We start from the raw sequence: 27,131 nt of genomic DNA, 5'->3' as shown, positions 1-27,131 counted from the left end.
GGGTGAGGGATAAAAGACTACATATTAGGTACAGTGTACTCTGCTAGGGTGGTGGGTGCATCACAGTCTCAGAAATCACCACTAAGGAACTTATTCATGTAACCAGAAACCACCTGTACCCCCAAAACTATTGAAATAAAAAATGTACTATTTTGTAACAAATATGATGGGGTCATTAAAACATATTCATCATTAGATTCAGGATCTGCTGGAAAACGTTTAATAAGTTATTTAAACCCTACCCATATTTTATTTGGGTGTATTTTCATGGCCCAAGTATTAGGTTTGAAGTGCTGATTTCATTGGGAATTTTGAAAAGAACCATTTCTACACATACAAAGTTATAGAATGGGAGTCGACTATAGTCACATGGAAGGTTTTCATTAAAATGTCTCTTCCTGTAGATTTACCCCAGAAAGATAGGATTTAATCGTTGAACTCTTATCCTTTATATGAGAAGTGTACTTAATATAGATCAGACTATGCCATTTAATGTCTGAACATATTGTAATGAGTGGCTTTTTTTTTTTTTGAGACAGAGTTTTGCTCTTGTTGCCCAGGCTGGAGTGCAATGGCACGACCTTGGCTCACCGAAACCTCCGCCTCCTGGGCTCAAGTGATTCTCCTGTCCCAGCCTCCTGAGTAGCTGGGATTACAGGTGTGTGCCACCACACACAGCTAATTTTGTATTTCTAGTAGAGACGGGGTTCCTCTATGTTGGTCAGGCTGGTCTCGAGCTCTCGATCTCAGGTGATCTGCTCACCTCGGCCTCCCAAAGTGCTGGGATTATAGGCTTGAGCCACTGAGCCCGGCCATGAGTGGCCTTTAGAATTGACTGAGACCTTGATGGTTATTCATTTCAAGCTCCTATTTAGGGAGAAACCCATTCTCCACATTTCCATTCTCCATTGTGTTAAAGTTAATTCCTCACATGTCCAGATTGAGGTTTTTCAATACCAGTTTGGTCAAACTTTGGACCATGACCATTAATGGATAGTGAAATCAATTTAGTGGGGTGAGGGGTGTTGTGACAAGAGTTTTTTAAAAGAGGAATAGAATAGACAAGAAGAAAAGGTAAGGCCAGGCACAGTAGCTCATGCCTATAATCCAATGCTTTGGGAGGCCAAGGTGGGAGGACTGCTAGAGCCCAGGAGTTTGAGAATAGCCTGGGCAACATAGGGAGACTCCATCACTGCAATACATTTAAAAATTCGCTGGCTGTGGTGGTGGTGGGCACCTGTAGTTCTAGCTACTGGGGAGGCTGAGGTAGATGGATCACTTCAGCCTAGGAGTTCGAGGCTGCAGTGAACTATGATTGTGCAGCTACACTCCAGCCTGGGTGACAGAGTGAGACCCTATCTCAAAAAAAAAAAAAAAAAAAAAAGAATAGAAGGCAGAGTATTTGTTTCAGTATATACATGTATGTGTGTGTTGGGTCATAATGTAAAAACCTATTTGTTGGCTGGGCGTGGTGGTTCACACCTGTAATCCCAGCACTCTAGGAGGCCAAGGTGGGCAGATCACCTGAGGTCAGGAGTTCAAGACCAGCCTGGCTAACATGGTGAAAACCCGTCTCTACTAAAAATACAAAAATTAGCTGGGCATGATGGAGGGTGCCTGTAATCCCAGCTACTTGGGAGGCTGAGATGGAAGAATCGCTTGAACCTGGGAGGCAGAAGTTGCAGTGAGCCGAGATCGTGCCATTGCACTGCAACATGGGTGACAGAGTGAGACTCCATCTCAAAACAACAACAACAACAAAACAAAACAAAGTAAAAACAAGGTATTTGTTATTGTAGATCAGGTCAAAAGCTTTTGAGAAATACTCAACTAGACTGCACGATCCTTGTGATAGGAGTCGTATTATAGGTGCTCATTAAATGCTTCTGGAATTATTATATTTGCCTCAGTTGTCAGTTTGTATTAAAAATTAGGGGCTTGTTTACCCAATCAATTTCTGATTGGACTTATGTGGAGACAGAGGTTTTTCATCAGGGGTGCCTTTAAGTGTACTCCCCCATCCCCCTTATTTAGTCTTCTTTAAGATAAATGGGTTTTAAGACATAGACATGCTCTATATTTCCTCCTTCCTCCTTCACCTTTACCACAGGAGTCATCAAAGACTCTTTGCTGGGTAATGATTTAGACTTATTCCCTGTCCCATACCCCCTTACGATGTGCATTGAGTGTTTATAATTTATCAGGCAGCAGTGTAAGTATTTTATATGTATTAACTCATTCACTCCCCATCGTAAGCCTCTAGAAAGTGCTCTGTTATCTCCAATTTACTGATGAGTAAACTAAAACACAAATAGATTAAGTGGATTAAGATCACAGGCTTAGTAAGTGGCCAGAATTTGAACCTAGGCAATCTTTGGGTATGGTAGAAAGAACACAGCACTTATCAAGAGCAGTGAGCTAGGCTAGAGGGCTGGTTGGCTCAGGGAGTTTTGCTCAACCAAGGCTCTTTTTGGGGGCAAGGCTGCTAGAAGGCCTTGTGTCATCTTTTTTTGTATTTCAGATCCCTGAAGTTAGGTAAATCTGGAAAATGGACTGAATTTTCATTTTTACTTAATATTTTGATGCTGTGTGGACAAAGCCTGAGATAAGTGACCACATGTCACTTAAGATAAATCCATATTTAGTTTGAAAAGCAATGATCAGAATTGGAAATCTGAAGTATAATCTACTATATAGGATGCCCCATGGCTAGCATGTGAATAGACACTCAGAGTAAGCAGGGGAGAAAGGGATAATTTATTTATAAGCACACACATATGTATGTGCATATGTATGTGTGTGTATTTATATCAAATTAAAAAGGTAAAAGTGTGTATGTGGGTAAATGATGTTGACAAATATAAGAGGGAAAATGGCCATAAAGGAGCTTGTGGTAGGCAGAATAACGGCCCCCCAAAGGTGTCCACGTCCTAATTCCTGGAACCTGTAAAAATGTTACCCTTAAATGGCAAAAGAGACATTGCAGAATTAATTAAGGTTAAGGATCTTCAAATGAGGAGATTTTTTTGCTGGATTATCCAGGTGGGCCCAATCTAATCACACGAGTCCTTAAAAAAAGTGGAGAACCTTTCCCAGCTGTGGAGATTCAGCATGGAAACAGATCCTCTCCTAAAGCCTCCAGAAAGGAATGCAGCCCCGCTGACACCTTGATTTTAGCCCAGGGAGACTGTTAGATTTCTAACTTACAGAACTGTAAGATACTGAATTTGTATTGTTTAAGCCACTGAGTTTGTGCTGATTTGTTATAGCAGCAATAGAAAATGAATATAGGGCTCTTTAGTACCGCCCAAATTATCAAAAAGAGAGTTTCTCTGAAGGTAAGTTTCCTTCCACCTCCTCAAAGAAGCTGAAACTGTTTAGCCTTGAGAAGACAAAGTTAGTAAGGGTAACTTAGCTCTGATCTTCACTATTTAAAAGGTTATCATATGGAAAAAAGATTAGATTATTATGTTGAGTTGGAAGAATTTTAGGACAAGAGTTGAATTTACGGAGATTGTGACAATTATAGCTGTCAAAATTGGACTGGGTGGCATTGCAAAATGTAAGCTCCCCTTCTCTGGAAGTGCCCAGCAATAATAATACAGTATATGGCATTTTAAAGCCATTTTGCAGTTTACCAAAAGCTTTATGTTCATAAATCATCCCATTTAATCCTCAACAGTGTGGTGAGTTAGTCCTACTTTTTTCATTTTATGTGTAAGTAAATGAAGGCTAACAGAGCTTAACGTAACTTAACAGAGGGCTCACAGCTAGCTAGTAGGGGCAGAGTTGGGAGTTGAGTGTTGTTTTAGGAGTTGAAGTTCAGTGCCTTTCCTACTGCCTAATTCATTCCTTCCTTCCTTCCTTCATTTGTTCACATTTATAGAGTGCTTCTTTTGACAAACACCTGGATAGGGCAACAGGAGTAAAGTAATGAACAAAGTAAGTGTGTTGCCTGTCCTTAGCGCTTACGGTCTGAGGAAGGAGAAACTGGGAATTTCACAGAGTGTGACTAACGCTGTGTAGGAGGAAGTAGTGTGTGATCCAAGAACACGTGGAAGGGCTACCAGGTCAGCCTTAGAGGTTAGGGAAGGCTTCTTGGAAGAGGTGGTGTTTAAGAGTGACAAAGAGTGATCCAGAAAAAGATGAACCTGGGCAAGGGCAGGATGGTAGGAAGAACGTCCCACGTGGAGGGAATAGCACATGTGGCAGCACAGAGAGTAGAGAAACTAAATTGACATCTGTCCGAGAATGTCAGAGGGGAGAGTCCTTCCACTAGTGAACAGTTTCGATACATGCCTTCTAAGGCTCCTTCTAACTTTAACATTCAATAAATCTATGAAAAATATCAATTTTTAAATAGGTAACAGACTGCATGGCTTCATTTGGTGAACTTTTATCCTTAGCTTATATATCAGGCATATGTAGATGCAAATCAGGATACTAAGTACTGAATAAGAGTTTCGAGGTGGAACCAATAGGCTATTCCAGAGGAAAAACAGACTACAGTTTATGGCTGTCCAGTGATGTGTTGGTAAATATTTAGCAACCACCTTTCCAGAAAAATAAGCCCTGATTTATGGCATTTGCCAATTCCATGGTATAAGCACACCCACCATGGCTAATAAGCTGCCATCACTGCTGTGGAGTTGGGAAGAGATGTGCATGAACACACCATTGTGTAGTATTTTCAGCATACAAATGCAGTAGGCACAAAGAACCGCAAGATCGCAGCATAAACTGTGATGAAATGATGAGGAAGTGATGAATTTTGAGTATTTATTACTTTTGTTCCTATATTATTTATTATAAGTTTATATAATTTATTTATTTTCCTTTTTTTTAGGGACAGGGTCTTGCTCTGTCACCCAGGCTGGAATACAGTGGCGTGATCGTAGCTCACTGAAGCCTCGAACTCCTGGGCTCAAGTGATCCTCCTGAGCCTCCCAAGTAGCTAGGACTACAGGCACACACCACCATGCCTGGATAATTATTTTTTATTTTTATTTTTTATTTTTCTGGAGATGAGGTCTCCCTGTGTTGCTAGGCTGATCTTGAACTCCTGGCCTCAAGTGATCCTCCCACCTTGGTCTCCCAAAGTGCTGGGATTATAGACGTGAGCCATGGCACCTGGCCTATAATTTAATTTTTAATAGTAATTGTATTTGACAACTATATCTCAAAATTCCTGAAAATTTAACAATTGGCTCTTGCAAGTTGATACAGGCCAGCTTTAGCACATTACAACAGCTACCCCTGGAAATGCTGCTTAGGGTGTTGTCACTGTGAGAATTGACCTAGTTGTCAAAGGGCTCTCTGTGCTTCTTACAAAGCTTACATATTCCCACACCCAATGTAAATAATGATGTGTTGGTTCATAACAGCAGTAGCTGTCAGTTTCATGGGAGTGGAGTAGAAAAGCTCCTATCTACCCCTTCCTCTGAATCCTGTTTTTCAGCTTTGACAGGCTTATGTCTGGCTAAAATAGTCTGTTGCACTTATTTTGTTATTGTGTAGAGGAGATAAAACATGGAGCGGGGAAAATTTTCCTATTTTGTATGAGTTCCTGGCAGAGCAAACAAATGACTATTTTTAGCCACTGGGAACTTAAGGAGTACAGTTTTAAAGTCCATTGTGAAACAATTTCTATGTAATTCCGTTTAAAGCTATTGTGTTCCATTTGATGTTTGTTAATTGCTGAAGGAAAAAGAGTCCTACCTATTTAAAACACAGAAGTCAAGTTCAAGTACAGGAGAAGTGTTAGAAAGGGGAGGGAGTCCCTTTATTATATAGATAAGGAGATTGGTGACAAGTCAGATAAAAAGAATGAGACCTAGTGGGCTAAATCATCATAAGAGGCTGGAAGGTGTAGACTGGGAGAAATGAAGAAGGGTTTCCCACCCAAGGAAGAAAGAGTAGTGAATTTTAAGTGGAACTGACTAAAATGCTAGTCAAAGACATAGATCCTTTGAGCTGGGAAAGCATTTAGGGTTAATAGTTTCAAGATGGAGACTTTTTAACTTTTAGTTTCAGGGGTCCATGTGCAGGTTTGTTACATAAATAAGTTGCATGTTGCAAGGGTTTGGTGTCTATGTTGTTACGTCACTCAGGTTTGAGCATAGTACCCAATCAGTAGTTTTTTGAATTCTCACACTCCTCTCACCCTCCATTCTCAAGCAGGCCCCAGTGTCTATTGTTCCCTTCTTTGTGTCCGTGTGTACTCAATGTTTAGCTCCCACTTATAAGTGAGAACATGCCGTGTTTGGTTTTCTGTTCCTGCATTAATCTGCTTAGGATAATGGCCTCCAATCCATCTATGTTGCTACAAAAGACATGATCTTATTCTTTTTTATGGCTGTGTAGTATTCCATGGTGTATATGTACCACATTTTCTTTATCCAGTCTACCGTGGATGGACATTTAGGTTGATTCCATGTCTTTGCTATTGTAAACAGTGTTGCTGCAATGAACATATGCATGCATGTGTCTTTATAGTAGAATGATTTATATTCCTTTGGGTGTATACCTAATAATGGGATTGCTGGGTCGAATGGTAGTTCTTTGAGAAGTCGTCAAACTGCTTTCCGCAGTGGTTGAACTAATTTACATTTCCACCAGCAGTGTATAAGCATTCCCTTTTCTCTGCAACCTCCCCACTATCTGTTATTTTTTGACTTTTCAAAAATAGCCATTCTGACTGGTATGAAATGGTATCTCATTGTGGTTTTGATTTGCATTTCTCTAATGATTAGTGATGTTGAGCATTTTTTCATATGCTTATTGGCTGCATGTATGTCATATTTTGAAAAGCGTTCATGTCCTTTAACCACTTTTTAATGGGGTTGTTTATTTTTTGCTTGTTAATTTAAGTTCCTTATAGATTCTGGATATTTGACCTTTGTCAGATGCATAGTTTGCAAGTATTTTCTCCCATTCTGTGGATTGTCTGTTCTGTTGATTAGTTTCTTTTTTTCCTCTGTGCAGAAGCTCTTTAGTCTAATTAGGTCCCATTTGTCAATTTTTGTTTTTGTTGCAGTTGCTTTTGGCATCTTTATCATGAAATCTTTGCCAGTTCCTATGTATAGAATGGTATTGCCTAGGTGATCTTCCAAAGCTTTTATAGTTTTGGGTTTTACATTTAAGTCTTTAATCCATCTTGAGTTGATTTTTGTATATGGTATAAGGAAGGGATCCAGTTTTAATCTTCTGCATATGGCTAGCCAGTTATCCCAGCACCACTGATTGAATAGGGAGTCCTTTTCCCATTGCTTTTGTCAGCTTTGTCAAAGATTTGATGCTGGTAGGTGCACAACATTATTTCTGGGCCCTCTATTCTGTTCCATTGGTGTATGTCTGTATTTGTTCTAGTACCATGCTTTTTTGGTTACTGTAGCCCCGTAGTATAGTTTGAAGTTGGGTAACAGACTTCACTTAAATTAATCTTGGCAAATTTTTAGGGACGACTTAATTTTTAAAAATTTAAATATAATTTATAGACCATAAAATCTACCATTTTAAAACATATATTTTCATGGTTGTACAATCATCACACTATGTAATTTGAGAACATTTTCATCTCCCCACGAAGAAACCTCATACCTATTAGTCACTTCCCAAGCCCTGAAATACACTAATCTGCTTTCTGTCTCTTATGATTTGCCTATTCTGGACATTTCATATAAATAGACTCATATAATATATGGGCTTTGTATCTAGCTTCTTTTACTTAGCAGAATATTTTCAAGGTTCATCCATGTTGAATATATATCAGTGGCCAAATAATACTCTATTGTATGTATATACCATGTTTTCTTTATTCATCAGCTGATGGGCATTTTTGCAACTTATTCATCAGCTGATGGGTTGTTTGCAACTTTTTGGCTATTATGAATAATGCTGCTGTGAACATTTGTGTACATTTTTGTGTGAACATGTTTTCAATTATCTTGGATCTAAGAGTAGAATTGCTGGATCATATGGTAGATGTGTTTTACTTTTTGAGGAAATCCCGAACTGTTTTCTGGCTATACCATTTTACATTCCCACCAGCAGTATATGGAGGTTCTAGTTTCTCCACATCTCTTTATACCCTCTCCAGCACTTGTTATTTTATTTTATTTGTTTTTTACTATAGCTGTCCTAGTGAATGTGAAGTGATATCTCATGCTTTTGATTTGTATTTTCTTGATGACTAATGATGCTGAACATCTTTTCATGTGCTTATTGGCCATTTGTATATTTTCTTTGGGAAAATTTATTCAAATTCTTTGCCCAGTTTAAAATTGGGTTGTCTCTTTATTCTTGAGTTGTAAGAATTCTTTACATGTTCTTGATAGTAGGCCCTCATTAACTATATGCTTTGCAAATATTTTCTCCAAGTCTGTGGATTATTTTTCACTTTCTGGATAGTGTCCTTTAAAGCACAAATGTTTCTTATTTTAAAGTCCATGTATCTATTTTTCCTTTGGTTGCTCATGCTTTAGGTGTCATATCTAAGAAACTGTTGCCTAATCTGACATCGCAAAGATTTACCTCTATGTTTTCTTCTAGAAGTTTTATAGTTTTAGCCCTTACAATTAGGTCTTTGATCTATTTTGAGTTAAGTTTTGTATATGGTGTGAGATATGGGTCTACATTTATTCTTTTGTGTGTAGATATCCAGTTATCCCAGCACCATTTGCTGAAAAGACTGTTCTTTCCTCACTGAATTGTCTCGGTACCTACCCTTGTCAAAAATCAATTAGTCACTTGTTTTTTACATGTATATAGTCTCATTTCTGGACTCTCAATTCTGTCCTATGATCTATATGTCTGTTGTAGGCCAGTACCACAGTGTTTGGATTACTATAGTTTTGAAGTAAGCTTTAAAATCATTAAGTATGAGTGCTGTAACTTTGTTCTTTTTCAAGATTGTTTTTGCTATCGTAAATCCTTGCATTTTCATATGAACTTTACAATTATCTTGTCAATTTCTACAAATAGGTAGATGGAATTTCAATAGGGATTGCACTGAATTGGTAGATCAGTTTGGGGAGTATTGAGTCTTCCAATACATGAACACAAAATGTATTTCCATTTGTTTCTTTAATTCCTTTCAATGAAGTTTTATAGTTTCATGTGTACAAGTCTTGCACTTATTCTGTTAATTTATTCTTTTTATACTATTGGATTGAATTGTTTACTTCATTTCATTTTCAGATTGTTCATTGTGAATGTGTAGAAGTACAACTGATTTTTTATATATTGATCTTCTATAACCTTGCTAAACTCACTTATTAGCTGGTGTGTGTGTGTGTGTGTGTGTGTGTGTGTGTGTGTTGGGGGGTGTTTGTGTATATGTATGTATTCCTTAGGATTTTTTCCATACAGGATCATGTCACTTTGCAAATAGAGATAATTTTTTCTTCTTCCATTATAATCTGGATGCAGTTTATTTTACTTTCTTGTTTAATTGTGCTGTAGTGTAGGACCTCCAGTACAATCTTAAATAGAAATGGTGAAAGTAGATATTCTTGTCTTATTCCTGATTTTAGAGGAAAGCTTTCAATCTTTCACCGTTAAGTATGATGTTACTTATGTTTTTTTTAAATTATATTTTAAGTTCTGGGGTACATGTGCAGAACGTGTAGGTTTTTACATAGGTATACACGTGCCATGGTGGTTTACTGCACCCATCAACCCATCATCTACATTAGGTATTTCTCCTAATGCTATCCCTCCCCTAGCCCCCCACCCCATGACAGGCCCTGGTGTGTGATGTTCCCCTCCCTGTGTCCATGTGTTCTCCTTGTTCAACTCCCACTTATGAGTGAGAACATGTGGTGTTTGGTTTTCTGTTCCTGTGTTAGTTTGGTGAGAATGATGGTTTCCAGCTTCATCCATGTCCCTGCAAAGGACATGAACTCATCCTTTTTTATGGCTGCATAGTATTCCATGGTGTATATGTGCCACATTTTCTTTATCCAGTTTGTCATTGATGGATATTTGGCTTGGTTCCAAGTCTTTGCTATTGTGAATAGTGCCACAATAAACATACGTGTGCATGTGTCTTTATAGTAGCATGATTTATAATCCTTTGGGTATATACCCAGTAATGGGATTGCTGGGTCAAATGGTATTCCTAGTTCTAGATCCTTGAGGAATCACCACACTGTATTCCACAATGGTTGAACTAATTTACAGTCCCACCAACAGTGTAAAAGCGCTCCTATTTCTCCACATCCTCTCTAGTATCTGTTGTTTCCTGACTTTTTAATGATCGCCATTCTAACTGGCATGAGATGGTATCTCATTGTGGTTTTGATTTGCATTTCTCTAATGACCAGTGATGATGAGATTTTTTCATGTTTGTTGGCTGCATAAATGTCTTCTTTTGAGAAGTGTCTGTTCATATCCCTTGCCCACTTTTTGATGGGGTTGTTTTTTCTTGTAAATTTAAGTTCTTTGTAGATTCTAGATATTAGCCCTTTGTCAGATAGGTAGATTGCAAAAATTTTCTCCCATTCTGTAGGTTGCCTGTTCACTCTGAGGATAGTTTCTTTTGCTGTGCAGAAGCTCTTCAGTTTAATTAGATCCCATTTGTCAATTTCGGCTTTTGTTGCCATTGCTTTTGGTGTTATAGTCATGAATTCTTTGCCCGTGCCTATGTCCTGAATGGTATTGGCTAGGTTTTCTTCTAGGGGTTTTATGGTTTTAGGTCTTACGTTTAAGTCTTTAATTCATCTTCAGTTAATTTTTGTATAAGGTATAAAGAAGGGGTCCAGTTTCAGTTTTCTGCATATGGCTAGCCAGTTTGCCCAGCACCATTTATTAAATAGGGAATCCTTTCCCCATTGCTGTTTGTGTCAGGTTTGTCAAAGATCAGATGATTGTAGATGTGCAGTGTTATTTCTGAGGCCTCTGTTCTGTTCCATTGGTCTATATATCTGTTTTGGTACCAGTACCAGGCTGTTTTGGTTACTGTAGCCTTGTATATAGTTTGAAGTCAGGTAGTGTGATGCCTCCAGCTTTGTTCTTTTTGCTTAGGATTGTCTTGGCAATGTGGGCTCTTTTTTGGTTCCATATGAAATTTATTTTTTTTCCAGTTCTGTGAAGAAAATCAATGGTAGCTTGATGGGGATAGCACTGAATCTATAAATTACTTTGGGCAGTATGGCTCTTTCATGATAATGATTCTTCTTATCCATGAGCATGGAATGTTTTTTCATTTATTTGTGTCCTCTCTTATTTCCTCGAGCAGGGTTTGTAGTTCTCCTTGAAGAGGTCCTTCACATCCCTTGTAAGTTGTATTTTTAGGTATTTTATTCTCTTTGTAGCAATTGTGAATGGGAGCTCACTCATGATTTGGCTCTCTGTTTGTCTGTTATTGATGTATAGGAATGCTTGGGTTTTTAATAGATGACTTTTATCAGTTTGAGGAAGTTCCCCACTATTACTTGTTTGCTGAGTGCTTTTTTCTTTTAAAATTACAATAGGTTATTGGTTTTTGTCAAATGTTTTTTTTCTGCATATATCAAAATGATATGTTTATTTTACCATTTATTGTATTAATAATGTGTTGGATTATTGCATTAATATAGTATACTACATTGATTTTTATTTGTTGAACCTACCTTGTATTTCTGAGATCAGTTCCACTTGGTCTTATTGTGTATCCTTTTTATATGCTGCTGAATTCAGTTGGCTAGTATTTTGTTGAGACTTTTGCATTTATACTCATAAGGGAAATTGGTCTACAAAAGTTGTGTGTGTGCGTGAGATGTCTTTGACTGGTTTTGGTATCACTGTAGTACTGGCCTCAGTCTAATCACTTTATTTTTGAAAGTTAGTTTTGCTGGATTTAGAATTCTTGGTTGATAGGTTATTTGTTTTTTCCTTTCAGAACTTTGAATATATTGGCCCTGTGTGGTGGCTCATGCCTGTAATCCCAGTACTTTGGGAGGCAAAGGCAGGCAGATCACTTGAGCCCAGGAGTTCGAGACCAGCCTGGGCAATATGGTGAGACCCCCATCTCTACAAAAATTAGCTGGGCATGGTGGCATGTGCCTGTAGTCCCAGCTACTCAGGAGGCTGAGGTGGGAGGATCACTTGAGCCCAGAGAGGTCAAGGCTGCAGTGAGCTGTGATCATGCTACTACACTCCAGCCTGGGTGACATAGTGAGACCCTGTCTCAAGAAAAGGAAAAAGAAAGAACTTTGAACATGTCATCGAATTTCCTTCTGGCCTCCATGGTTTCTGTTGACAATTTAGTTGTTAATCTTTTGGAGGATATTGAGGATCCTTTGTATGTGATAAGTTGCTTCTCTCTCACTGCTTTCAAGGTTCTCTTTGATTTTGGTTTTTGACAGTTTGAATAATATGTGTCTATGTATGATCTTTTTGAGTTTATGCCACTCAGAGTTTTTTTGAGCTTCTTGGATGTGCAGACTAATGTTTTTCACTAAATGTAGAAATTTTTGGCCATTATTTCTTCAAATATTATTTCTTCCCCTTTACGTTTCTTCTCTCCCTTGGGTTATGCATATGTTGATACATTGATGGTATCCCACAGGTGTCTCTGAATCTATGTTATTTTTTATTTTTTGTTTGTAATATGTGGAATTAATTTATTATAATGAGTATCAATAATATACAAAAATAAGAAATATTGATAATTTTGTATGTTATGCAAAACTATTCATACATGATGATAAATCAATGCTTCCTCTAAAAACTGATATGGTAAAAATAACTACTTGTTTTTTTAATTTGGGGGATGCTACCTAACATAAAAAAAATGAAATATCAGCCGGGCGCAGTGGCTCATGCCTGTAATCCTAGCACTTTGGGAGGCCGAGGCAGGTGGATCACAAGGTGAGGAGATTGAGACCATCCTGGCTAACACAGTGAAATCCTGTGTCTACTAAAAATATAAAAAATTAGCCGGGCGTGGTGGCGGGCACCTGTAGTCCCAGCTACTCGGGAGGCTGAGGCAGGAGAATGGCGTGAACCTGGGAGGCGGAGCTTGCAGTGAGCCGAGATCGCGCCACTGCACTCCAGCCTGGGTGACAGAGTGAGACTCCATCTCAAAAAAAAAAAAAATGAAATATCACACAGGCTTATTTTAAGAAAATAATTTTTACATGATTGTCCAATCCTAGAGGCAAGATCAAACTTAATTAACATCAGTAGAGATGTTAATTAACACATTAAATTTTGTAAAGCACCTTCTGGGTGACATTATCTGCTATTATACAAAACAGACGGAGAATAAACTAAATTCAAGTCTAATCATAGAAGCACCAGCAATTAAAATTGTTTTCAAATAATTTACAAATACATGTACTGTGTAAATTCATTTTTTGCACACAATACACAGCATTAGAATTATAAGAAAGACAAAGTGTATGGCAAAGTTAAATTAGAGGATAACTGCAGTTGTTCCTGAGTGTTCCTTCCCTCTGTAATTTGCATATGATCATATACATGGGATTTATTTCAGCAATCTCCTGGAAAATCAAGTTCACTTCTTTTTTTTTTGTCCTTCCTTTTTCTTTTCTTTCTTTTCTTTTTCAAAAAAATTTTTTTATTATACTTTAAGTTCTAGGGTACATGTGCACAACATGTAGGTTTGTTACATAGGTATGCGTGAACCATGTTTGTTTGCTGCACCCACTAACTCGTCATTTACGTTAGGTATTTCTCCTAATGCTATCCCTCTCCCAGCCCCCCACCCCATGACAGGCCCCAGTGTGTGATATTCCCTGCCCTGTGTCCATGTGTTCTCATTGTTCAATTCCCATCTATGAGTGAGAACATTTGGTGTTTGGTTTTCTGTCCTTGTGATAGTTTGCTGAGAATGATGGTTTTCAGCTTCATCCATGTGCCTGCAAAGGACATCAACTCATCCTTTTTTATGGTTGCACAGTATTCTATGGTGTTTATGTGCCACATTTTCTTAATCCAGTCTATCATTGATGGACATTTGGCTTGGTTCCAAGTCTTTGCTATTGTGAATAGTGCCACAATAAACATACATGTGCGTGTGTCTTTATAGTAGCATGATGTATAATCCTTTGGGTATATACCCAGTAATGGGATTGCTGGGTCAAATGGTATTTCTAGTTCTAGATCCTTGAGGAATCACCACACTGTCTTCCACAATGGTTGAACTAGTTTACACTCCCACCAACAGTGTAACAGCGTTCCTGTTTCTCCACATCCTCTCCAGTATCTGTTGTTTCCTGACTTTTTAATGATCACCATTCTAACTGGCATGAGATGGTATCTCATTGTGGTTTTGATTTGCATTTCTCTAATGACCAGTGATGATGAGATTTTTTTTCATATGTTCGTTGGCTGCAAAAATGTCTTCTTTCGAGAAGTGTCTGTTCATATCCTTTGCCCACTTTTTGATGGGGTTGTTTGTTTTTTTTCTTGTAAATTTGTTTAAGTTCTTTGTAGATTCTGGATATTAGCCCTTTGTCAGATGGGTAGATTGTAAAAATTTTCTCCCATTCTGTAGGTTGCCTGTTCACTCTGAGGGTAGTTTCTTTTGCTGTGCAGAAGCTCTTCAGTTTAATTAGATCCCATTTGTCAATTTCGGCTTTTGTTGCCATTGCTGTTGGTGTTTTAGTCATGAATTCTTTGCCCATGCCTATGTCCTCAATGGTATTGGCTAGGTTTTCTTCTAGGGTTTTTATGGTTTTAGGTCTAACATTTAAGCCTTTAATCCATCTTGAGTTAATTTTTGTGTAAGGTGTAAGGAAGGGATCCAGTTTCAGCTTTCTACATATGGCTAACCAGTTTTCCCAGCACCATTTATTAAATAGGGAATCCTTTCCCCATTTCTTGTTTTTGTCAGGTTTGTCAAAGATCAGATGGTTGTAGATGTGTGGTGTTATTTCTGAGGCCTCTGTTCTGTTCCATTGATCTATATCTCTGTTTTGGTACCAGTACCAGGCTGTTTTGGTTACTGTAGCCTTGTATATAGTTTGAAGTCAGGTAGTGTGATGCCTCCAGCTTTGTTCTTTTTGCTTAGGATTGTCTTGGCAATGTGGGCTCTTTTTTGGTTCCGTATGAACTTTAAAGTAGTTTTTTCCAATTCTGTGAAGAAAGTCATTGGTAGCTTCATGGGGATGGCATTGAATCTATAAAATTACCTTGGGCAGTATGGCCATTTTCACAATATTGATTCTTCCTATCCATGAGCATGAAATGTTCTTCCATTTGTTTGTGTCCTCCTTTATTTCGTTGAGCAGTGGTTTGTAGTTCTCCTTGAAGAGGTCCTTCACATCCCTTGTAAGTTGGATTCCTAGGTATTTTATTCTCTTTGTAGCAATTGTGAATGGGAGTTCACTCATGATTTGGCTGTTTGTCTGTTATTGGTGTATAGGAATGTTTGTGATTTTTGCACATTGATTTTGTATCCTGAGACTTTGCTGAAGTTGCTTATCAGCTTAAGGAGATTTTGGGCTGAGACGATGGGGTTTTCTAAATATCCAATCATGTCATCTGCAAACAGGGACAATTTGACTTTCTCTTTTCCTAATTGAATACCCTTCATTTCTTTCTATTGCCTGCTTGCTCTGGCCAGAACTTCCAATACTGTGTTGAATAGGAATGGTGAGAGAGGGCATCCCTGTCTTGTGCAGGTTTTCAAAGGGAATGCTTCCAGTTTTTGCCCATTCAGTATAATATTGGCTGTGGGTTTGTCATAAATAGCTCTTATTATTTTGAGATACATTCCATCAGTACGTAGTTTATTGTGAGTCTTTTTTTTTTTTTTTTTTGGTGGAAATTTCTTTTTTTTTTTTTTTTTCTTTTTTTTTTTTTATTATACTTTAAGTTTTAGGGTACATGTGCACATTGTGCAGGTTAGTTACATATGTATACAAGTGCCATGCTGGTGCGCTGCACCCACCAACTCGTCATCCAGCATTAGGTATATCTCCCAATGCTATCCCTCCCCCCTCCCCCCTCCCCACCACAGTCCCCAGAGTATGACATTCCCCTTCCTGTGTCCATGTGATCTCATTGTTCAATTCCCACCTATGAGTGAGAATATGCGGTGTTTGGTTTTTTGTTCTTGCGATAGTTTACTGAGAATGATGGTTTCCAATTTCATCCATGTCCCTACAAAGGATATGAACTCATCATTTTTTATGGCTGCATAGTATTCCATGGTGTATATGTGCCACATTTTCTTAATCCAGTCTATCATTGTTGGACATTTGGGTTGGTTCCAAGTCTTTGCTATTGTGAATAATGCCGGCAATAAACATACGTGTGCATGTGTCTTTATAGCAGCATGATTTATAGTCATTTGGGTATATACCCAGTAATGGGATGGCTGGGTCAAATGGTATTTCTAGTTCTAGATCCCTGAGGAATCGCCACACTGACTTCCACAATGGTTGAACTAGTTTACAGTCCCACCAACAGTGTAAAAGTGTTCCTATTTCTCCACATCCTCTCCAGCACCTGTTGTTTCCTGACTTTTTAATGATTGCCATTCTAACTGGTGTGAGATGATATCTCATAGTGGTTTTGATTTGCATTTCTCTGATGGCCAGTGATGATGAGCATTTTTTCATGTGTTTTTTGGCTGCATAAATGTCTTCTTTTGAGAAGTGTCTGTTCATGTCCCTCGCCCACTTTTTGATGGGGTTGTTTGTTTTTTTCTTGTAAATTTGTTTGAGTTCACTGTAGATTCTGGATATTAGCCCTTTGTCAGATGAGTAGGTTGCGAAAATTTTCTCCCATGTTGTAGGTTGCCTATTCACTCTGATGGTAGTTTCTTTTGCTGTGCAGAAGCTCTTTAGTTTAATTAGATCCCATTTGTCAATTTTGACTTTTGTTGCCATTGCTTTTGGTGTTTTGGACATGAAGTCCTTGCCCACGCCTATGTCCTGAATGGTAATGCCTAGGTTTTCTTCTAGGGTTTTTATGGTTTTAGGTCTAACGTTTAAATCTTTAATCCATCTTGAATTGATTTTTGTATAATGTGTAAGGAAGGGATCCAGTTTCAGCTTTCTACATATGGCTAGCCAGTTTTCCCAACACCATTTATTAAATAGGGAATCCTTTCCCCATTGCTTGTTTTTCTCAGGTTTGTCAAAGATCAGATAGTTGTAGGTAAGCGGCGTTATTTCTGAGGGGTCTGTTCTGTTCCATTGATCTATATTTCTGTTTTGGTACCAGTACCATGCTGTTTTGGTTACTGTAGCCTTGTAGTATAGTTTGAAGTCAGGTAGTGTGATGCCTCCAGCTTTGTTCTTTTGGCTTAGGATTGACTTGGCGATGCGGGCTCTCTTTTGGTTCCATATGAACTTTAAAGTAGTTTTTTCCAATTCTGAGAAGAAAGTCATTGGTAGCTTGATGGGGATGGCATTGAATCTGTAAATTACCTTGGGCAGTATGGCCATTTTCACGATATTGATTCTTCCTATCCATGAGCAAGGAATGTTCTTCCATTTGTTTGTATCCTCTTTTATTTCCTTGAGCAGTGGTTTGTAGTTCTCCTTGAAGAGGTGCTTCACATCCCTTGTAAGTTGGATTCCTAGGTATTTTATTCTCTTTGAAGCAATTGTGAATGGGAGTTCACTCATGATTTGGCTCTCTGTTTGTCTGTTGTTGGTGTATAAGAATGCTTGTGATTTTTGTACATTGATTTTGTATCCTGAGACTTTGCTGAAGTTGCTTATCAGCTTAAGGAGATTTTGGGCTGAGACGATGGGGTTTTCTAGATAAACAATCATGTCGTCTGCAAACAGGGACAATTTGACTTCCTCTTTTCCTAATTGAATACCCTTTATTTCCTTCTCCTGCCTGATCGCCCTGGCCAGAACTTCCAACACTATGTTGAATAGGAGCGGTGAGAGAGGGCATCCCTGTCTTGCACCAGTTTTTACAGGGAATGCTTCCAGTTTTTGCCCATTCAGTATGATATTGGCTGTGGGTTTGTCATAGATAGCTCTTATTATTTTGAAATATGTCCCATCAATACCTAATTTATTGAGAGTTTTTAGCATGAAGGGTTGTTGAATTTTGTCAAAGGCTTTTTCTGCATCTATTGAGATAATCATGTGGTTTTTGTCTTTGGCTCTGTTTATATGCTGGATTACATTTATTGATTTGCGTATGTTGAACCAGCCTTGCATCCCAGGGATGAAGCCCACTTGATCATGGTGGATAAGCTTTTTGATGTGCTGCTGGATTCGGTTTGCCAGTATTTTATTGAGGATTTTTGCATCAATGTTCATCAAGGATATTGGTCTAAAATTCTCTTTTTTGGTTGTGTCTCTGCCAGGCTTTGGTATCAGAATGATGCTGGCCTCATAAAATGAGTTAGGGAGGATTCCCTCTTTTTCTATTGATTGGAATAGTTTCAGAAGGAATGGTACCAGTTCCTCCTTATACCTCTGGTAGAATTCGGCTGTGAATCCATCTGGTCCTGGACTCTTTTTGGTTGGTAAACTATTGATTATTGCCACAATTTCAGCTCCTGTTATTGGTCTATTCAGAGATTCAACTTCTTCCTGGTTTAATCTTGGGAGAGTGTATGTGTCCAGGAATTTATCCATTTCTTCTAGATTTTCTAGTTTATTTGCGTAGAGGTGTTTGTAGTATTCTCTGATGGTAATTTGTATTTCTGTGGGATCGGTGGTGATATCCCCTTTATCATTTTTTATTGCGTCTATTTGATTCTTCTCTCTTTTTTTCTTTATTAGTCTTGCTAGCGGTCTATCAATTTTGTTGATCCTTTCAAAAAACCAGCTCCTGGATTCATTAATTTTTTGAAGGGTTTTTTGTGTCTCTATTTCCTTCAGTTCTGCTCTGATTTTAGTTATTTCTTGCCTTCTGCTAGCTTTTGAATGTGTTTGCTCTTGCTTTTCTAGTTCTTTTAATTGTGATGTTAGGGTGTCAATTTTGGATCTTTCCTGCTTTCTCTTGTGGGCATTTAGTGCTATAAATTTCCCTCTACACACTGCTTTGAATGCGTCCCAGAGATTCTGGTATGTTGTGTCTTTGTTCTCGTTGGTTTCAAAGAACATCTTTATTTCTGCCTTCATTTCGTTATGTACCCAGCAGTCATTCAGGAGCAGGTTGTTCAGTTTCCATGTAGTTGAGCGGCTTTGAGTGAGATTCTTAATCCTGAGTTCTAGTTTGATTGCACTGTGGTCTGAGAGATAGTTTGTTATAATTTCTGTTCTTTTACATTTGCTGAGGAGAGCTTTACTTCCCAGTATGTGGTCAATTTTGGAATAGGTGTGGTGTGGTGCTGAAAAAAATGTATATTCTGTTGATTTGGGGTGGAGAGTTCTGTAGATGTCTATTAGGTCCGCTTGGTGCAGAGCTGAGTTCAATTCCTGGGTATACTTGTTGACTTTCTGTCTCGTTGATCTGTCTAATGTTGACGGTGGGGTGTTAAAGTCTCCCATTATTAATGTGTGGGAGTCTAAGTCTCTTTGTAGGTCACTCAGGACTTGCTTTATGAATCTGGGTGCTCCTGTATTGGGTGCATAAATATTTAGGATAGTTAGCTCCTCTTGTTGAATTGATCCCTTTACCATTATGTAATGGCCTTCTTTGTCTCTTTTGATCTTTGTTGGTTTAAAGTCTGTTTTATCAGAGACTAGGATTGCAACCCCTGCCTTTTTTTGTTTTCCATTTGCTTGGTAGATCTTCCTCCATCCTTTTATTTTGAGCCTATGTGTGTCTCTGCACGTGAGATGGGTTTCCTGAATACAGCACACTGATGGGTCTTGACTCTTTATCCAACTTGCCAGTGTGTGTCTTTTAATTGGAGAATTTAGTCCATTTACATTTAAAGTTAATATTGTTATGTGTGAATTTGATCCTGTCATTATGATGTTAGCTGGTGATTTTGCTCGTTAGTTGATGCAGTTTCTTCCTAGTCTTGATGGTCTTTACATTTTGGCATGATTTTGCAGCGGCTGGTACCGGTTGTTCCTTTCCATGTTTAGCGCTTCCTTCAGGAGCTCTTTTAGGGCAGGCCTGGTGGTGACAAAATCGGTCAGCATTTGCTTGTCTGTAAAGTATTTTATTTCTCCTTCACTTATGAAGCTTAGTTTGGCTGGATATGAAATTCTGGGTTGAAAATTCTTTTCTTTAAGAATGTTGAATATTGGCCCCCACTCTCTTCTGGCTTGTAGGGTTTCTGCCGAGAGATCCGCTGTTAGTCTGATGGGCTTCCCTTTGAGGGTAACCCGACCTTTCTGTCTGGCTGCCCTTAACATTTTTTCCTTCATTTCAACTTTGGTGAATCTGACAATTATGTGTCTTGGAGTTGCTCTTCTCGAGGAGTATCTTTGTGGCGTTCTCTGTATTTCCTGAATCTGAACGTTGGCCTGCCTTGCTAGATTGGGGAAGTTCTCCTGGATAATATCCTGCAGAGTGTTTTCCAACTTGGTTTCATTCTCCGCATCACTTTCAGGTACACCAATCAGACGTAGATTTGGTCTTTTCACATAGTCCCATATTTCTTGGAGGCTTTGCTCATTTCTTTTTATTCTTTTTTCTCTAGACTTCCCTTCTCGCTTCGCTTCATTCATTTCATCTTCCATTGCTGATACCCTTTCTTCCAGTTGATCGCATCGGCTCCTGAGGCTTCTGCATTCTTCACGTAGTTCTCGAGCCTTGGTTTTCAGCTCCATCAGCTCCTTTAAGCACTTCTCTGTATTGGTTATTCTAGTTATACATTCGTCTAAATTTTTTTCAAAGTTTTCAACTTCTTTGCCTTTGGTTTGAATGTCCTCCCGTAGCTCAGAGTAATTTGATCGTCTGAAGCCTTCTTCTCTCAGCTCGTCAAAATCATTCTCCATCCAGCTTTGTTCCGTTGCTGGTGAGGAACTGCGTTCCTTTGGAGGAGGAGAGGCGCTCTGCATTTTAGAGTTTCCAGTTTTTCTGTTCTGTTTTTTCCCCATCTTTGTGGTTTTATCTACTTTTGGTCTTTGATGATGGTGATGTACAGATGGGTTTTCGGTGTGGATGTCCTTTCTGTTTGTTAGTTTTCCTTCTAACAGACAGGACCCTCAGCTGCAGTTCTGTTGGAATACCCTGCCGTGTGAGGTGTCAGTGTGCCCCTGCTGGGGGGTGCCTCCCAGTTAGGCTGCTCGGGGGTCAGGGGTCAGGGACCCACTTGAGGAGGCAGTCTGCCCATTCTCAGATCTCCAGCTGAACTCCAGCTGCGTGCTGGGAGAACCACTGGTCTCTTCAAAGCTGTCAGACAGGGACATTTAAGTCTGCAGAGGTTACTGCTGTCTTTTTGTTTGTCTGTGCCCTGCCCCCAGAGGTGGAGCCTACAGAGGCAGGCAGGCCTCCTTGAGCTGTGGTGGGCTCCACCCAGTTCGAGCTTCCCGGCTGCTTTGTTTACCTCAGCAAGCCTGGGCAATGGCGGGCGCCCCTTCCCCAGCCTCGCTGCCGCCTTGCAGTTTGATCTCAGACTGCTGTGCTAGCAATCAGCGAGATTCCGAGGGCGTAGGACCCTCCGAGCCAGGTGTGGGATATAATCTCGTGGTGCGCCGTTTTTTAAGCTGGTCTGTAACGCGCAATATTCGGGTGGGAGTGACCCGAGTTTTCCAGGTGCGTCCGTCACCCCTTTCTTTGACTCGGAAAGGGAACTCCCTGACCCCTTGCGCTTCCGAGGTGAGGCAATGCCTCGCCCTGCTTCGGCTCGCGCACGGTGCGCACACCCACTGGCCTGCGCCCACTGTCTGGCACAACCTAGTGAGATGAACCCGGTACCTCAGATGGAAATGCAGAAATCACCGTCTTCTGCGTCGCTCACGCTGGGAGCTGTAGACCGGAGCTGTTCCTATTCGGCCATCTTGGCTCCTCCCCCCTATTGTGAGTCTTTAGCATGAAGGGCTGTTGAATTTTGTCAAAGTCCTTTTCTGCATCTATTAAGATAGTCATGTGGTTTTTATCATTGGTTCTGTTTATGTGATGGATTACATATAGTGATTTGGGTATGTTGAACCAGTCTTGCATCCCAGGGATGAAGCCGACTTGATCGTGGTGGATAAACTTTTTGATGTGCTGCTGGATTCGGTTTGCCAGTATTTTATTGAGGATTTTAGCATTGATGTTCATCAGGGATATTGTTCTAAAATTCTCTTTTTTTGTTGTGTCTCTGCCAGGCTTTGGTATCAGGATGATGCTGGCCTCATAAAATGAGTTAGGGAGGATTTTCTCTTTTTCTATTGATTGAAATCGTTTCAGAAGGAATGGTACCAGCTCCTGTTCATACCTCTGGTAGAATTCGGCTGTGAATCCGTCTGGTCCTGGACATTTTTTGGTTGGTAGGCTGTTTATTATTGCCTCAATTTCAGAGCCTGTTATTGGTCTATTCAGAGATTGAACTTCTTCCTAGTTTAGTCTTGGGAGGGTGTATGTGTCCAGGAATTTATCAATTTTTTCTAGATTGTCTATTTTATTTGCATAGAGATGTTTACAGTATTCTCTGATGGTAGTTTGTATTTCTGTGTCATCGGTGGTGCTATCCCCTTTATCATCTTTGTTGTGTCTGTTTGATTCTTTTCTGTTTTCTTCTTTATTAGTGTTGCTAGCGGTCTATCAATTGTGTTGATCTTTTCAAAAAACCAGCTCCCAGATTCATTGATTTTTTGAAGGGTTTTTTGTGTCTCTATCTCCTTCAGTTCTGCTCTGATCTTAGTTATTTCTTGCCTTCTGCTAGTTATTGAATTTGTTTGCTCTTGGTTCTCTAGTTCTTTTAATTGCAATGTTAGGGTGTCAATTTTAGATCTTTCCTGCTTTCTCTTGTGGGCGCTTAGTGCTATAAGTTTCCCTCTACACACTGCTTTAAATGTGTCCCAGAGATTCTGGTACGTTTTGTCTTCGTTCTCATTGGTTTCAAAGAACATCTTTTTTTCTGCCTTCATTTCGTTATTTGCCCAGTAGTCATTCAGAAGTAAGTTGTTCAGTTTCCATGCACTTTTCAGGATTTGAGTGAGTTTCTTAATCCTGAGTTCTAATTTGATTGCACTGTCATCTGAGAGACAGTTTGTTGTGATTTCTGTTCTTTTACATTTGCTGAGGAGTGCTTTGCTTCCAACTATGTGGTCAATTTTGGAATAAGTGCGATGTGGTGCTGAGAAGAATGTATATTCTGTTGATTTGGGGTGGAGAGTTCTGTAGATGACTATTTAGTCGGCTTGGTGCAGAGCTGAGTTCAAGTCCTGGATGTCCTTGTTAACTTTCTGTCTCGTTGATCTGTCTAATATTGACAGTGGGGTGTTACAGTCTCCTGTTATTATTGTGTGGGAGTCTAAGTCTCTTTGTAGTTCTCTAATGACTTGCTTTATGAATCTGGGTGCTCTGGTATTGGGTACATATATAATTAGGATAGTTAGCTCTTCTTGTTGAATTGATCCCTTTACCATTATGTAATGGCTTTCTTTGTCTCTTTTGATCTTTGTTGGTTTAAAGTCTGTTTTACCGGAGACTAGGATTGCAACCCCTGCTTTTTTTTTTGTTTTCCATTTGCTTGGTAGATCTTCCTCCATCCCTTTATTTTGAGCCTATGTGTGTCTCTGCACGTGAGATGGGTTTCCTGAATACAGCACACTGATGGGTCTTGACTCTTTATCTCATTGGCCAGTCTGTGTCTTTTAATTGGGGCATTTAGCCCATTTACATTTAAGGTTAATATTGTTATGTGTGAATTTGATCCTGTCATTACGATGTTAGCTGGTTATTTTGCCTGTTAGTTGATGCAGTTTCTTCCTAGCATTGATGGTCTTTACAATTTGGCGTGTTTTTGCAGTGGCTGGTACTGGTTGTTCCTTTCCGTGTTAGGTGCTTCCTTCAGGAGCTCTTTTAGGGCAGGCCTGGTGGTGACAAAATCTCTCAGCATTTGCTTGTCTAGAAAGGATTTTATTTCCTCTTCACTTGTGAAGCTTAGTTGGCTGGATATGAAATTCTGGGTTGAAAATTCTTTTCTTTAAGAATGTTGAATATTGGCCCTCACTCTCTTCTGGCTTGTAGAGTTTCTGCTGAGAGATCTGCTGTTTGTCTGATGGGCTTCCCTTTGTGAGTAACCTGACCTTTCTCTCTGGCTGCCCTTAACATTGTTTTCCTTCAATTCAATCTTGGTAAATCTGAAAATTATGTGTCTTGGGGTTGCTCTTCTCAAGGAGTATCTTTATGGTGTTCTCTGTATTTCCTGAATTTGAATGTTGGCCTGCCTTGCTAGGTTGGGGAAATTCTCCTGGATAATATCCTGAAGAGTGTTTTCCAACTTGGTTCCATTCTCCCTGTCACTTTCAGTTTCACCAATCAAACGTAGATTTGGTCTTTTCACCTAGTCCCATATTTCTTGGAGGCTTTGTTCATTTCTTTTTACTCTTTTTTCTCTAAACTTCTCCTCTTGCTTTATTTCCTTCATTTGATCTTCAATCACTGATACCCTTTCTTCCACTTGATCAAATCGGCTACTGAAGCTTGTACATGCATCATGTAGTTCTTGCGCCATGGTTTTCAGCTCCATCAGGTCATTTAAGTTCTTTTCTACACTGTTTATTCTAGTTAGCTATTCGTCTAATCTTTTTTCAAGGTTTTTAGCTTCCTTGCGATAGGTTCAAACATCCTCCTTTAGCTTGGAGAAGTTTCTTATTCCTGACCTTCTGAAGCCTACTTCTGTCAACTTGTCAAAGTCATTGTCTGTCCAGCTTTGTTCTGTTACTGGCGAGGAGCTGCGATCCTTTGGAGGAGAAGAGGTGCTCTGGTTTTTAGAATTTTCAGCTTTTCTATTCTGGTTTCTCCCCATCTTTGTGGTTTTTATCTACCTTTGGTCTTTGATGTTGGTGACCTACAGATGGGGTTTTGGTGTGGATATCCTTTTTGTTGATGTTGATCCTATTCCTTTCCGTTTGTTGGTTTTCCTTTTAACAGTCAGATCCCTTAGCTGCAGGTGTGTTGGAGTTTGCTGGAGGTCCACTCCAGACCGTGTTTCCCTGGGGATCACCAGCGGAGGCTGCAGAACAACAAAGATTGCAGAACAGCAAATATTGCTGCCTGATCCTTCTGGAAGCTTTGTTCCAGAGGGGCACCTGCCTGTATGAGGTGTCAATCAGCCCCCTACTGGGAGGTGTCTCCAGTTAGGCTACACAGGGGTCAGAGACCCACTTGAGGAGGTAGTCTGTCCGTTCTCAGAGCTCAAACACCATGCTGGGAGAACCACTGCTCTCTTCACAGCTGTGAGACAGGGACGTTTAAGTCTGCAGAAGTTTCTGCTGCCTTTTCTTCAGTTATGCCCTGCCCCCAGACGTGGAGTCTACAGAGGCAGCAGGCCTTGGTGAGCTGTGGTGCGCTCTGCCCAGTTCAAGCTTCCCTGACTGCTTTGTTTACCTACTCAAGCCTCAGCAATGGTGGACGCCCCTCCCCCTGCCAGGTTGCTGCCTCACAGATCCTTCTCAGACTGCTGTGCTGGCAGTGAGCAAGGCTCCATAGGCGTAGGACCTACCCAGCCACGCAGGGGATATAATCTCCTGGTGTGCCGTTTGCTAAGACCATTGGAAAAGTACAGTATTTAGGCAGGAGTGTCCTGTTTTTCCAGGTATGGTCTGTCACGGTTTCCCTTGGCTAGGGAAGGGAAATCCCTCGACCCCTGCACTTCCTGGGTGAGGCAATGCCTCGCCCTGCTTCGGCTCGCCCTCCGTGGGCTGCACCCGCTGTTCAACCCGTCCCAGTGAGATGAACCAGGTACCTCAGTTGGAAATGCAGAAATCACCCATCTTCTGCGTTGATCACACTGGGAGCTGTAGACCAGAGCTGTTCCTATTCGGCCATCTTGGAATGGGATCCTGTGTTGTTTTTTTTTAATTGTTTACTTTTTGTCCCTCAAACTAGCTAATCTCAATTAATCAATCTTCAGGTTTACTATTTCTTCTGCCTGCTCAAAACTGCAGTTGAGCCGCTGTAGTGAAGTTTTCATTTTAGTTATTATGCTTTTTAACTCCAGAATTGCTATTTAATTTAAAAAAATAATTTATGTATCACTAAGGTTTGAATGTGTCTCCCAAAAGTTTATGTGCTGGAAAGTTAATTGTCATTGTAACAGTATTAAGAGTTAGGACCTTTAAGAGGTGATTAGGTCATAAGAGCTCTGCCCTCATGAATATATTAATGCTATTATCATGGTTTAGTTATTATAGCCTTGGGGCTCCTGATAAAATGATGAGTTTGGCCTGGTTTCCTCACTCTCTCTTGCATGCTTGCTTACCATGTGATGCCTTCCACCATGAGATGATCTTCACCAGGTGCTAGTGCCATGCTCTTCGACTTCCTAGTCTCTAGAACCATGAGCCAAATAAGCTTCTGTTCTTTAGAAATTACTCAGCCTGTGGTATTCTGTTATAGCAGCAGAAAATGGACTAAAACATATATATTTATTGATCATATATATTTGGTGTAATATAATATATTAATACCTTTATACTTTCTTTTAGTTCTTTTATTTTCTTTCTTTCTTTTTTTTTTTTTTGGAGATAGCTTCTTGCTTTGTCACCCAGGCTGGAGTGTAGTAGTGTGATCATAGCTCACTGAAGCCTCAAACTCCTGAGCTCAAGTAATCCTCCCACCTTAGTTTCCCAAGTAGCTCAGACCACATGTGCATGCCACCATGCCTGGCTGATTCTTTACATTACTAGAGATAGGGTCTAGCTCTGTTGCCAAGGCTGGTCTTGAACTCCTGGGATCAAGCAGTTCTTCCCCCTCAGCTTCCCAATGTGCTGGGTTTATAGGCGTGAGCCACCATGCCCAGCCTCTTTTAGTTCTTTAGACATGGTTTCTTTCAGCACTTTGAACATATTTAAAACAGTTCATTTAAAGTCTTTGTCTAGTAAGTTCAACATTTGGGCCTCCTTAGGGCAGTTTCCACTGATTACTTCGTTTTCCTTCTGTATGGGCCATGTTTGCTTGTTTTCTTTCCCATATCTCATAATTTTTTGTTGAAAATTGGACATTTTATATGTGGCAACTCTGGAAATCAGATACTCTCCCCTCCCCAGGGTGTTTTGTTGCTGCTGGTTGTAGTGGTAGTAGTTTGGTGATCTTTCTGAACTACTTGTCTGAAGACTATAATCTATATTGTTTGTGACCATTGAAGT

At 39.8% G+C, this 27,131-nt stretch overlaps 1 protein-coding gene across 13 annotated transcripts in view; it reads left to right on the top strand.

Moving 5' to 3' along the window:
• STK33 (serine/threonine kinase 33) overlaps positions 1 to 27,131 on the top strand; it is a 211,492-nt gene that overhangs the window by 85,383 nt on the left and 98,978 nt on the right. The window contains exon 2 of one of the 13 annotated variants that reach the window (XM_055094074.2): positions 11,882 to 11,997. The exons of the other annotated variants lie outside the window; for them this stretch is intronic. Coding sequence (XP_054950049.1) covers positions 11,915 to 11,997 — 83 coding nt within the window. The 5' untranslated portion in view covers positions 11,882 to 11,914. The remainder of the gene's footprint in view (positions 1 to 11,881; positions 11,998 to 27,131) is intronic. 13 annotated transcript variants of the gene reach the window in all.

The sequence above is a fragment of the Pan paniscus genome, chromosome 9, assembly GCF_029289425.2.
Source record: "Pan paniscus chromosome 9, NHGRI_mPanPan1-v2.0_pri, whole genome shotgun sequence".
NCBI lineage: Eukaryota > Metazoa > Chordata > Mammalia > Primates > Hominidae > Pan > Pan paniscus.
The sequence above is the reverse complement of the archived record's forward strand: the minus strand, read 5'-3'. Positions and strand labels throughout refer to the sequence as shown.